Consider the following 12,485-nt stretch of genomic DNA (forward strand, 5'->3'; position numbering starts at 1 on the left):
CCAGGAAAGAGCAGGATGAGGTTGGCTGGGAAACTGCAGCCAATGACCCTTGAGGGGACAAACGAAAACACTGCAATTGAGCATGAGGGGGACACTTGGGCTACACTGACAGTTGAGAAAAGGCAAGTGGTCAGCTCATTGGCTCGAAGCGTGCTACTTGAGACTCGTGAACAGCGGGGAGCCAGAAGTGGTTGGAGGCTTGGTTTCTGCTGCCTGCCCAGCTGGGCCTACAGAGGACAGGGGAGTCATTCTCTGGACACTGTGACAGGCTGGATCTGCAAGTCCTGACGCCAGTAGTTCAAATGCAGATTGCCATCCATGTGAAGGGAAGCATTGGGAGGGTACCTCAGCTCCGAGATAAAAATGAATACAGTGGACCTCAGCCAAAAGATGAAATAAGTACTCCTATTAGTTTAGACTTTCGATTGATTGGCTGGAAATAACTGTAAGATTGAATTCTATGAAGTCAGTGGCATTTTGTCTTTTTAACTGTTAAACAGCCATTTCTTCTGTTTAACTTAACAGACAACTAAAGGTGCAGGCAAGACATGTTAGTTGTCTCGGAGAGAGCACTCTGTCACCAGGTGTCAGCTAGAGTGTATCTACTGGTCCCTTCTTTCCAATTCTCCAGGGAAAGCCATTTTAGATCAGCAAAGATGAGTCAGGTTGGGGGTTAATGTATAGCTGACTTCTCTTTGTCTCTCCATTCGGTTAACTGGGAAATCCCTCCCTTTACACTCCTCTTTCTACTGAGCATTATGGGCCTGTAACAGAGAAAGGGTCCTGTCCAAAATGGGAAAATCGTTCTTCACTCTACAGGCAGGGCCTTAGGACAGCAGGTACTGAGAGAGGGTTTTAGGAAAATCTTTACTCTTGGGTATTTTCTCTACCACTATTCAAGAACAATTTCTTTAGTGAAGAAGTGACTTTACTAGGCATCCTTTTCAACATGCAAGTCTACCCACTCTCCTGCTGCAATGCCTACCATCCCTGAAATATCTAAAAAGGAACGAAACTTAAAAAGGTTTCTACCAACCAACTCAGAGCAATCGTATTGCTGGCTCAGAACATCCGAAGAGCAGGGACAGATCCAGAATTCCTCTTGTACCTTGTCCCTTTCTGCAGGTCCTATGAGGTACAATCTGCTGAGGAAACTACTTTCATGTGTAAATCGGCCTCCATGACACGTGACCCCTCACAGACTACTCTTGAGTTTGGAATTAATGTGCCCTGACTCAAACTTCCAATGATGAACTCCACAGAGAAGAACATATCCTCCTAAAATACTGTACGTCTCCAAGGGCTACAGAAGGGTCGGTCTACTTGGGACCTGGCATGGGATCATCAGCTGTAACTTCTAGAGTGTCATGCCAGCTAGACACAGATGAAGGAAATCACGAGGCTTTCAGTTGCCATCGAGACAATGGACCTGGTGGTAAAGATCAAATCCAAGGTCAGAGGCAGAATGAAGGGTGTTCGTGGAGCACCCAGTCTGTCACCATCTAGTACTTTTAAGAAAACTTCATAAAAGGAGTTCTCACTCCCCAGGCAGATCCTAATTTTAATCTTCTCTTTTTTATTATGAATGTGTTTGTTTCTGAGGAAGCCTCTGGGAATTCCATAGAATTCACCAAGCAGACTTGGGCCTTTTGTGAAGTCTGGGCAGCCACCTCTAAGAGCCAAGGATTTCACATCAGATGGCGCTTGGAAGACCCACAGAGTTCTCTTCCTCCATTTCCTTGGCTTCTCCTAACAGACAGCATCTGAACAGCTGTCTTTCCCTCTAGCTGAGCAATGAGGGTTCTTGAGGGAAGATGTGTCTCCCAAGTCCACTTCTGGGTGGTGAGACAGCAAAGGTGCCACCTCTCCTCGGCCTCATGACCCTTTTCTTGCCCTTGGTTCATGTTTCCCCAAGGCATATTTCACTTCTCAGATAACTACTAGTGATCTTGTTCAACCAAACCAAACTTCACTCTGCCTTAACTCTGCCTCCTTGTCTAAGACTTACAGACACTGAAATTCTGTGAGTGTCCTTCTCCAGGGATATAAGAAACACGTGGATAGGGGAAATTAGGCAGATCATATGTCCCCTGGTTGTGTGTGTATATAAGCAACGATGTGGTCAAATCAGAGTCTAACAGAAGTAAACAGGCTCAGACACGCATCTTAATTGCCCTTAGCTTTTCTAACTAGTCATTAACTCATCATTCCCTCTCCATTGGCATCTAAACCTAGGCCATGGCTTCTGGTCTCCTTGATTTGCCACTGGTTGGAATGAGGCTTTCTTAGGTTCCCTTTTCAGTTTATCTCCAACTCAACAATGCTGTTTGGTAACCAGTGAACAATTACTTTTCCATTCTGTACCCCTGGCACCATGAGAAAAGAAATACCTAAAAAATTAAACTTGAAAAAAATACAGGTCTGGATTCTTGACTCAGTCAAGAGAAAGACACAGGAACCTAACACAGTGGAGATCAAAATACCAATTTCATGGCTGATAAAATTGTCTGGAGATCGTGGCATAAGTGTAGGGCTGAAGGAAGGGCTCAGGACTCCTCTGGAAGGCACTGACTCACAATTCTACAGGCCTCCTCTGCTAGATGTGCCATGCAACAAGAAGCCTGAGATATGCACTCTGCGTGCAGGCAGATTCTTGGGGTACGGGGGGTCTTCCTTTAGGACCCAGCCATTACATCAGTCCCTGATTCTTCTGAGAAGCAGAAGGAAAGGACAGTTCTAGGAGCCAGGAGCCCTTCTTCTCAGAGATTTCTTTTCTTAAGAAGGCAAAGAATAGCCGCTGGAGGGCTCAGTCATTGCTCCGGACTCGTGTGTATATTTCAGAAGAAGCCTATCATCGGGACCACACTCTGCTGGGACTCGGTGTGAGAGCCTCCCAGGCTGAGAGGCACTGCCAGAGGCATCAGTGGAGAGTGCAGTGGGTGGTTGCATCCTTCCCATCTTTCCTCTCCTCCCTTCTCCAGCCTCTGGACTATGCTGGGATGGATTGAGATCGACAAACCTGAACGTGTTTTGGTTTGAGGTTTGGCAAACTCCGTGACTCCAAAGTATTCCACAAATGTTTTGTGTTCTGCGAAACCAAAAACATTGGCCAAGCACTTTCCCCCTCTAATTTTTAAGCCCATGTGTTTTTAAAGGAAATGTAATCCGTATGTTTTAGTAACATTTATATGCAGCTCATCAAGCCATGCTCCTTCCCATGAGTCATTTGATGTCTAAAATGCATGGGGGAAGCAGGAGTTGAGAAGAGCTGTGTTAGCTTAAGAAAGGCCCCAGATGGGATGCTGTTCAGAAGGTGGTACCCTGGTCCTGATGCTAGCGCAGAACCACCAGGTTCTCCGTGTACTCACCCATCCATCTTTTCCATCTACACAATTACATTAAAAGTTCTCGCCTACTTCAGATCCTGCGATCAACTCGTGAGAATCAAATCACTAGGTAGCTAATGATACAACTGGGTAATTTTGAATTCCTGAAAGAGGAAAAATCATTCAAAACTTTTATAATTGCCTTAACAAGTCCACTGTAATGTAGCTTCCCAGAGTGCTAGTGAAAGAAAAGCCACACACTCTAACCTTATTGTAAGACACCGAGAGAGTGCATTCTCGCTTCACCTGCCAGAGAGGTCTGGCTTGGTTTTGTGTTCCAGATAAAATATCCTTGTTTCTGGGGCGGATGAAGTAGACGGTGAAGCTGTGAGCAGTGGTCTACAAACACAGGCTAAGAATGCACAGGTGGCCTTATTGGAGACCGAAACAGTTCTGGGTGGTTGGATAATGGTTTTAGAGGAAGGATTCTGTTCTCCGCATCTGTTGAAGGTGAGTTAAGACAAGGAGAGCATGCTAGCTAGCATCATAGCATGGGATGGCCAGCTCTGACGTCAGCCAGACATGGCTGCCCACCAGCACTGCAGCTTTGCTCCGCGGTGGTGGAAAAACTGCTTTCCTCCGGCAGGCCTCAAACCTTTGGAAAATGCAGGCTTGAAAATCAGAGAAAAGTGAAGGATGAGCCTCCAAATGGTTAAGTGTTCCTTTGTAGTGAACCGAGACAGTTACTAATGGTCCTTAAAGTAACCTCTGGGGGTGGGGTTAAATTTTTTAATTGACACATAGTGTATAGCTGTTTATGTGTTGCAGTCTGATAACTCAGCATGGGAGCACAGTATGCAATAGTCAGATCAGGGCAAGATTTCATTCTTCTTAAGCATTTCATTCCATTGGATCAGGAAGTTTTAACCTGTTCTAGATCTTTATTTAAAAAAAATATGATAAACCGTGAGCTTCAGTTATCCTAAAATGTTGTGACATATTAGACCTTATTCTCTACTGCAGTTTGGTATCTACCATCCTGCTTTTCCTGCCCCTCCTCACTCTCTCCCTCTGACTCCCAGTAGTAATTGTTCTGCTTCTCAGTTCTACAAAACTCAACCATTTTAAGTTCTGCGTATGTAACGTGCCACTTGGATTTTTGTGATGACTTATTTCACTTAGTGTCCTTCAGTTCCACTGATTCACAAATGACAGGACTCCATCACCCTTTTTTGTTTTTTAAACGTGGCTTGCAGGCTTTGTATAACAAAAAAAAAAAAGAAAGAAAGAATTTTCACACTATAATAAATTAAGCATTAAGATGGTAGATGGGCTAATGCCTGACTTCAGAGCTATGCACTATTGTGCCAGCCGTCTGTCCTTGATTTACCCCTAATTCCACTCTGAAGGAGTCTTCCAGAGAAGAGGAACCCACCAAGCATGGCAAAAACTCAAGTATATTCCTAGGCAGCACAACATTCTCTAGTCTCCTGGGGGACCTTCCCTCAGGGCTTCAGCTAAGAGGGTCTCAGAACTCCCTGGCCAGTGGCAAATCCTTCAATATCTGGCAGTCCCAGTCTCCGTGTGGAAGTGGATTCCGCTTCCTGAAGCGTAGGTTCAGTGTTGGTCAGCACAGCTATTTTGCCATACCTGGGCACCTTCCACCCCATGCTGCCGTGCAGTTACAGACAGGGCCTCGCTCTGGAGCCACAGGCGTCCTTCAGAGTCAAACATAGCAAACACATATTTCTCTTCACACCTTCTTTCTGCAACCCCCTACCTGAGTCATAGCATTTTGTCATCGACACTAACCCCAGCCACCCTCTAGAAACAGCTTCGACTCACTCTCGACCTGACTGAATTGTCTTACATGAAAATCGGCATATTTCTCTTGCTTTCTTTGAAACACGGCATGAACATTCTAGATAGCAATCTCCAGGGGTGTACGCCTTCTACTGTAGCTTCCAAGAGTAGGGTGGCTATCACCAGGAAGTACTAGCTGAGGAATTAAAGCCAAGTTTAGTAAAGTAATTTGACCAAATCCTCCAGATTGCAAGGACTCCCGTGGAAGACAAAGGAAGGAAAAGGAGAGCAGTACATTAAGCATCTGTAAGAAAATAAACAAATGCTAAACACTACTAGAGACCATCCTCCTCCAAAAGGAAGGAATCATTGAATAAATACCATGGGCGTGTCTGACCCTGGAGACATATATTTGAGTATAGAACAGAAATTCTTACCTTGGGAGATAAGACCTTCTAAAAATAAAAAGGACATGGCAGGCTTATTTTAAAAATGTACAGCTGCCCATGTATGCAGTCACACTTACATACTAGGAGCCCGCAGAACCCTGAAAAGCCATCCACAGGCTCCAAACTCCAGGTTTCAAACACCCTTACCATACACGGCCTACCTAGCCTGAGCCTAATATCGCTTTTTAACACCCTGCCATTAACTAGGTCTTCAAGAAGCTCAGAGTGCAGAATCTTAGAAACGAAGAAAAGGAAAACGCTTTTGTGACCTGGGCTATGAGTTCATGGTGGGGGACGTCTGAGAGAGAATGAATGTCTGTTTGTTCTTTTCAGGCGATGCTTTGAAGATGAAGGCCTTTGTGGAACAGAAAAACATTTGACCAGGAACCACTTGCTCCCTGAGGTCTAGAGTGCTTTACCATTGACTGTGATCTAGAACACAGTACTTAATGCTGTTATCTAAAAACGGGAAGATTGTCTGAATTTTATATTACTCAATGGGTGTGACCTTACAGAGTTTGAGACAAGCAAAGTCTATGGGAACCTAAATGACTGATGAACATAAACTAAGAGTTTAGTAAAGAAGCACTTTTGTAAAGCATTTTATGGGGGAAATGATCACCAGAGGTGGTTTGAGACATATGTCTACGGCATCCTGAGGTATTGCTCGGTGAAGGCACAGTCAGCAAATGCCGTGATGCAGTTCAGTCATCATGTATACATTATAGAATGGCCCTACCCAAATCTAGACATACGCGCTCTCCACACCTTTCCTGTAAGGTAGACACCATCACACATGGGATCTGTTCACGCTGCAGTGCCTGATTAAATGATGCATCCCATATTTCATGGAGTAGTTCTAAATATAAACTGTTGGTGTATCCAAAAACTGCTGGAGAGAGAATACCAAAGATAATTCCTGACAATCTGCTGGCCAGATGTAAAGCCATCCTTGCAGATTATGAAAGAAGTCTGGTCCTGATGAAAGTCAATCGCGTCGCAATGCCTGTGCTACAGCAGACAGACGCATCACACTAGCTCAGCCTGTATTGTGGGTATCTGATGAATTTGCCTAATTGGAGACTGTGGCTATGTCTGGTTCCCCTAGCCATCTCGGATGTCTCCTAATTTTCTATAGATGACAGATTTGCATTTTATGTAGGAAATCATTTAGAGAGAAGAAAGCATTATTGGTCAGAAAACCAGTACAGTCTCTAAGGCATTTGACAACCGGACACAATGATCCTGCGAACATCTGCAACTCCTAGAACTGATGGCATGGGTCATAAGGAAAGGTGGCATTCCCCTTCATCACTGGAAACATCCCTTTTCTGTAACAGATGGAGACTATCATGGAAAACCACAATTGACCGAAAGACAGAGTGAGTTCTGAGACCAAGCTCCAGCTGATACATATACAACCCAACTCCTACACCCAAGCCTCAGGCAGCATCACTTTGGAAAAGGGACTGAAAGATTCTAAGAGCCAGAGGAACAGGAAATTTGCTGTGAGAGCTTTTCTCCTAGAGATATCAAAGAAGCGACATGCATGAAGTCTCACCAACGTAGCTACCTAAACATGACCTGAAGAAGGATGACACAAGTAGGCATGCTGATGGGGAAGAAGGGATGCTCACAGCCCTGAATCAAGAACCACAGGCCAATGGCGAATGCAGAGGGAGGGAGATCCAGTCCTCCTGCAGAGAGGAGCACATCACTCGGCTACCCAGTAGCGCAGGGCCAGCATGGAAACATCCATACACACAACATTAGACAGACTGTATACTCAGCAATGAAACACACACACAAACACACGTGCACATGTGTGTGCATGCATGTCCATGCAACAACAATTGAAGAGAAGAACGAGTTTGAAAGAGAGCAAGGGGAGAGTGCATGGGAGGACTTGGAGGATGGAAAAGAATGGGAGGAAATGGTATAGTTATCTCAAAAAATAGAAAAAGGATTTTTATAAAAGGAACAAAAGAAAGAAACACTCCCCCTTAATAAAGCCAAAAGTGTACATGACTTGGAGGAGTATTTCCTGGGGATAAAATAATTACATTTTTTTTCACAAAGTTCAACTCATAAAGGTAGTAATTTTCTGGAATATTTTATTTTTCATAAGTGTAAAGTACCTGAGACACCACTGCAGCCAATACGTTCACCTTCAGGTACCAGAAAAATGCACCAATCCATCAATAACAATAAGTGATCATGTGACTTGCTTCCCATGGACTGAATCACACAGGACAAGGTAGGGGGTAAAACAACATGAAGGATTGGGTATGGAAATTTAGGTTGTGTAAGAAAAAATTTGGGAGGCGTGCGTTTTGTGGGAGCAGAGTTGGGGATTCTTGAGTTAAGTCACCAATTTCTCATCCCCTGAGTCAACGTGGCTGCAGAATGTCTAAGCCCTCTCTGGACATCAGGAGCCAAGAGCCACCAATGAGATGAGGGAAAAGGAATTTCAAAAAGAAAAGAAGCTTGTGAGTCTCCTGTCCTGATGCTCTTACCTGTTTCTTCCAGAATCTCTGAATCCTTTAGCAAATGGATTTCGGTCAATTTTTAATCTGGTGATCTGGAAATAAACAGATAAATATCACTTGTTTTCATATTAACCAATTTCCTTTTGTGTTGCTCCTAGAAAATTAACAAAAACTCACTCTATTAATAACATCTGTTGTTTTCATTTCGTTTCCTTTTCGTTAGAGATTTAAATTTCAGTTTGACATAGGGCTTGGGCCTGGCACCCAGATGTGTGACTCACTTCTTTCTGACAACCAAGACTTGCCCTCTGTGTGACTGGAATCTCACTCCTACACCCTGTTCTTACCCTAAACTAATGATAAACATTTTGTGTATACAGACACAGAGAAAGGAAATGAGTGACGGCGAGGCCCGTTGCTGGTGACACGCAGTAGGCACTTCAGGCACACTTGTCAGACAGATACTGTGCAAGTGAATGCGTGATGGATAGGTGGTTACATTGATTGACTCAGTCCCGCAAACGACCAACAGACAGCTTCAGCCTGAGGGAGCCAAATAATTGGCTGCATTTCTCACGTAACATAACATGTGCCTTTCCTGCCACCAGAAATTGCTCTTTTAATGACCTGAAAAGTTTATAGAAATGACACAAAAAGCAGCTCAGTCTTTACCCAAAGTAGGGAGCTTCCTCAAATATGAAACTGAATGGGGCCGCATGAACTGCACCTCATTCAGTCTCCAAGACTCATCAGCAAGTGAACAAAGCCAGCACATACACGTGGGCCACCCTCTCGGCCAGGTCCTCAGAAGCCTCCTATTAGTACGTCAGAGTCCACTGAATCCTCTCTTAGTCCCAGTAAACCCTGACACAGTTGGACATATCATCCTAATGCTTCTAGACTAGAAAAAGCCTGAACAACATATTCCATATGAGCGCTAGTGTTTCTGCTTCCAGTCCTGGCCACGGGAGGCATTTCTGATACCATTATGTCTGAACCAGATGTAAATGACTTGCTCTACCCAAGACACAGACACTCGGGCTTCCAGAAGCCAGTAAGCCTTATGTCCCATCTTAAAAATTAAATTATACACATTCTTCAAGACCTGGCTCTCTGAGATAAAGGTACAGAGACTCGCAGCGTGTTGATTCCTCCTAGATCTCAGACTAAGTCAAAATTTTGAAATTTCAGGCTAATTTGAAAACACTTTATGAAATTACTTTTCCCATATCTCATTGGGGGTCCTAGGCTCCTGATTCCCAGAGAGTGTTTGGTCCCATACTCTGCAACCACACTGATTCGCTGAAAGAGAAATGGGTAATTTAGTCAGGACTCCCCAAGTTCCCCTTCCACAAAAGGCACGTCTTCCGAATTCTTTATTACACAACCTGAAGGCTAGGGAGCTCAAAAGAATGGAAGAGACTCTGAAAAGCCAGCCTAGAAATATGGAAATCTCGCCCTTTACAGGCAGACTCCGATTGCTGCTCACTGCAAACGCATTCTCATGAAGACAACGAAAGTCCTTTCCTACACCGTCTTCCCTCTCACCTCGACAGAGAGGAGTTTCCCACCGCCGCAGACTTTAAAATGTCTTTAAAATGCAATAAATGCAATGTGAGATTCTCACAAGCAGACTCTGACTTGAAAGCGCCAAGCTGGCTTCCAGGTTAGTTTGCTCCCTGAACATTCCTTGCCTCTAGAATGGTGTGCTAATAATGTAGCGAAGGCAATTTTACATCTATTTTATAGACGAGAGCAGGAGCCTAGAGGTTCGCCTTTCTGAAGCCCAGTGTCTGCCATGTGAAGACTGTATTGAATTTAAAGAGTGCCACTGCTTCTCTGTGTTAGACTTAAAATCGGCTCTTTCTTCCCCCATAACCCACCGCAATAAACCACACGCCATATTTTCTTTTCAAGTTGAGGTTATAATATTTTATTTTCTCTTTCAAGTTGGCTTATCCTGTCCAACTCATTTATGATAGCGGTTTCTGATATACAATCGCACTGCCGTGTTTGGGGTACCTCCACAGACCCCTGTAAATATAACGACATTCTAGTTCACGGCCTGGGAGAAAGAGTTGAAAATCTGATTCCCACAGCTGAGTGCAGCCAAGGCCAACGGATCTGTATGGAAATTTAATAGAAAGAGGCCAAAGACGTCGGGGGAAAATAGCACTCCTGTTCTTGTTCCAACAATTTTAATGAGAAGTTTAGAGAGATTTATGAAGAGTGTGGTTGTGACGGTTGTTATTTATCAAATATCTTTTGTGCACTAAAGGTGACAGGTGACACTGGCGACAGTTTGGTGAGTAGTCAGCAGACGACTGTGCCGCCTCTTTGCTCTCAAAGAAGCTTATAATCCAGAAGAACAAAGGGCAGGCCTGCACAGTGGTAACAACATAAAAACAGATCATAATTAGATCCACAGCAAAGTCACCTGAAAATTCGGAGGAATCAGCAAGCTGAAAGACTCCGAGATTTCACCGTAGAGGTAATAGAAGAGCCACCTTGAAGAATATGAACAATTTCATTTTTAAAATTAGTCACAAAGTCCACTGCCCCCTGGAGGACAAGGAGGAGCACAAGGTGAATGTCCATCAAGAACTGGCGGGTCCTTTCTTCCTCCTCCCTCAAGGGAGCCAGAGGATAAGTAGACAGTCAGATTCCCTGTGCCTGTCTTCCCATTCAGACTGAAATCTGGAGGGTGTGGGAGAGACTGGCAGGGTTCACGCTATATGTATGTATGTGGAGGTGCCTAACAATGACACAGACATGCTGCAAACTCAGGGCTTAAACAGAGGATTTGCATGAGTCTTGGTGGAAAGCTGGACCAAGAAAGAAACCCAAGAGGCAAGAAAACAAGGTTTCACTTGAGCATTGTTGTCAAAACGTGTCGACACCAGGGACCGAGCAACAGCCCCGGCAGCTGCTTCAGCACTGCAGGGAGCCCAGAGACAGTAGAGGAACCCGCAAGCAGCCATGAGGATACGGAAATCTCTCACTTCCACCCATGTGCACCATACAACCAGAGGCCGGAAGTCCATTGGGGGAAGAGGAAACTAACCTGTGCACACAAATCAAATCAAAGTATGCTGAGAGATATAAACTTAAAATAGAAATGCAGAAAGACGAAAGCATGTGTCCCTAACCATTACAGATGAAGTCCTTTTAGGGAAAAGAACTACACAAAATTTATATATATATATACAGAGAGAGAGAGAGAGAGAGAGAGAGAGAGAGAGAGAGAGAATGCAGAGAGGAATAAGAGAACATATTAGTGATTTCCAACTCCATGTCATATTATCTTTTATCAGTGAAATTCAGATATGTCTTCTCACCTTCCCATCACAGGCCAGTTATATTCTTGACTAAACTGCTCTAAATGGCCTTCAAACTGACCTCCTTCCTTCTACTTCCTATCCAGTCTAAACAGCAGCCTGAGGGATCTGCATCCGGACATTTCTACAGCGTGCTGGTTTTCCCCAGTGACTACCCCTGTAGGGAATTCAATCCATCCTCCTTGACCAGCCTTGCAGGGCCAGCAGGCTCTGGCTCCAGCCCAGGCTCCAACGCTAGCACATTCCTCTACCTTTGTCCCCTGGCTCTAGCCAAACTGAACTACGGTCCATGCTGGAATGTTCCAAGCCCTTTCCTGGGAGGCCTTTCAGGGTGCTCTGCTCGGTTACTCGACCTTACACAGAGCTGACTTCATACTAAATCTCATGCTAAAGCTCTGGGCTCAGGAGGCCACTCCCCTGACCACCTCTGATGGCCTCTTCAACTGTGCTATCTTTAAGCCATCTTTCCCCTTAATTCAACTGTTTGCTTTAGCCGCCTGTTTGTTACTTATTTCCATGTTTACTGTCTATTCCCCTGTGTGACAAGGTCTATACATATTATAAGTACTGTCTTATTAAGTGGGGCCTAGAATGACATGCATTTGGGAACCAATGTGATTTTGTTAATGAATAATGATTGAATGGGTGGTTATTGGGATGGTTCATCAAACCCAAAACAAGGACAAGATTGAGCGATTCTTCAGCAGGCCCTGCCTCAACTCCCAGTTCTGTGTTCTGCCTCACAATGATTGTTAGTGTCTTTCCAGCTAGGATAAGGTTTATTAGTATGAAGTTGACGCTGTTCAACAGCAATCATGCTCAAACTCGGTTCTATGGTAAGAAGACATGGAAAAGGTGAAAGCCATCAAAGCAGTGTCCTTCGCTGATTCATTTTCCTAACCTTAAGAGTGTTTTGTCTGAGGTATTGAGGACTGGAAGAAAATGGAGCACTTGTGGGTTTGTCACCATTAATTTTACATTGCTGCTGGCTTTTTATTTATTTTTTTTGCCTAGTAACATGGGCAGTTAATAAGTTAAGTATACCTCACAATGCATAATATCATGTGAACATAAATAGCA

At 44.3% G+C, this 12,485-nt stretch overlaps 1 protein-coding gene across 2 annotated transcripts in view; it reads right to left on the reverse strand.

The window, feature by feature from the left end:
- Nucleotides 1-12,485, reverse strand: part of Tbx15 (T-box transcription factor 15) — a 117,755-nt gene that overhangs the window by 20,063 nt on the left and 85,207 nt on the right. For both annotated transcript variants that reach the window (XM_085677926.2, XM_085677924.2), the window contains exon 6: nt 8,095-8,159. In XM_085677926.2, the coding sequence (XP_085534052.1) occupies nt 8,095-8,159 (65 nt within the window). The remainder of the gene's footprint in view (nt 1-8,094; nt 8,160-12,485) is intronic.

This window comes from Myodes glareolus, chromosome 17, assembly GCF_982192425.1.
Source record: "Myodes glareolus chromosome 17, mMyoGla1.1, whole genome shotgun sequence".
Taxonomy (NCBI): Eukaryota; Metazoa; Chordata; class Mammalia; order Rodentia; family Cricetidae; genus Myodes; species Myodes glareolus.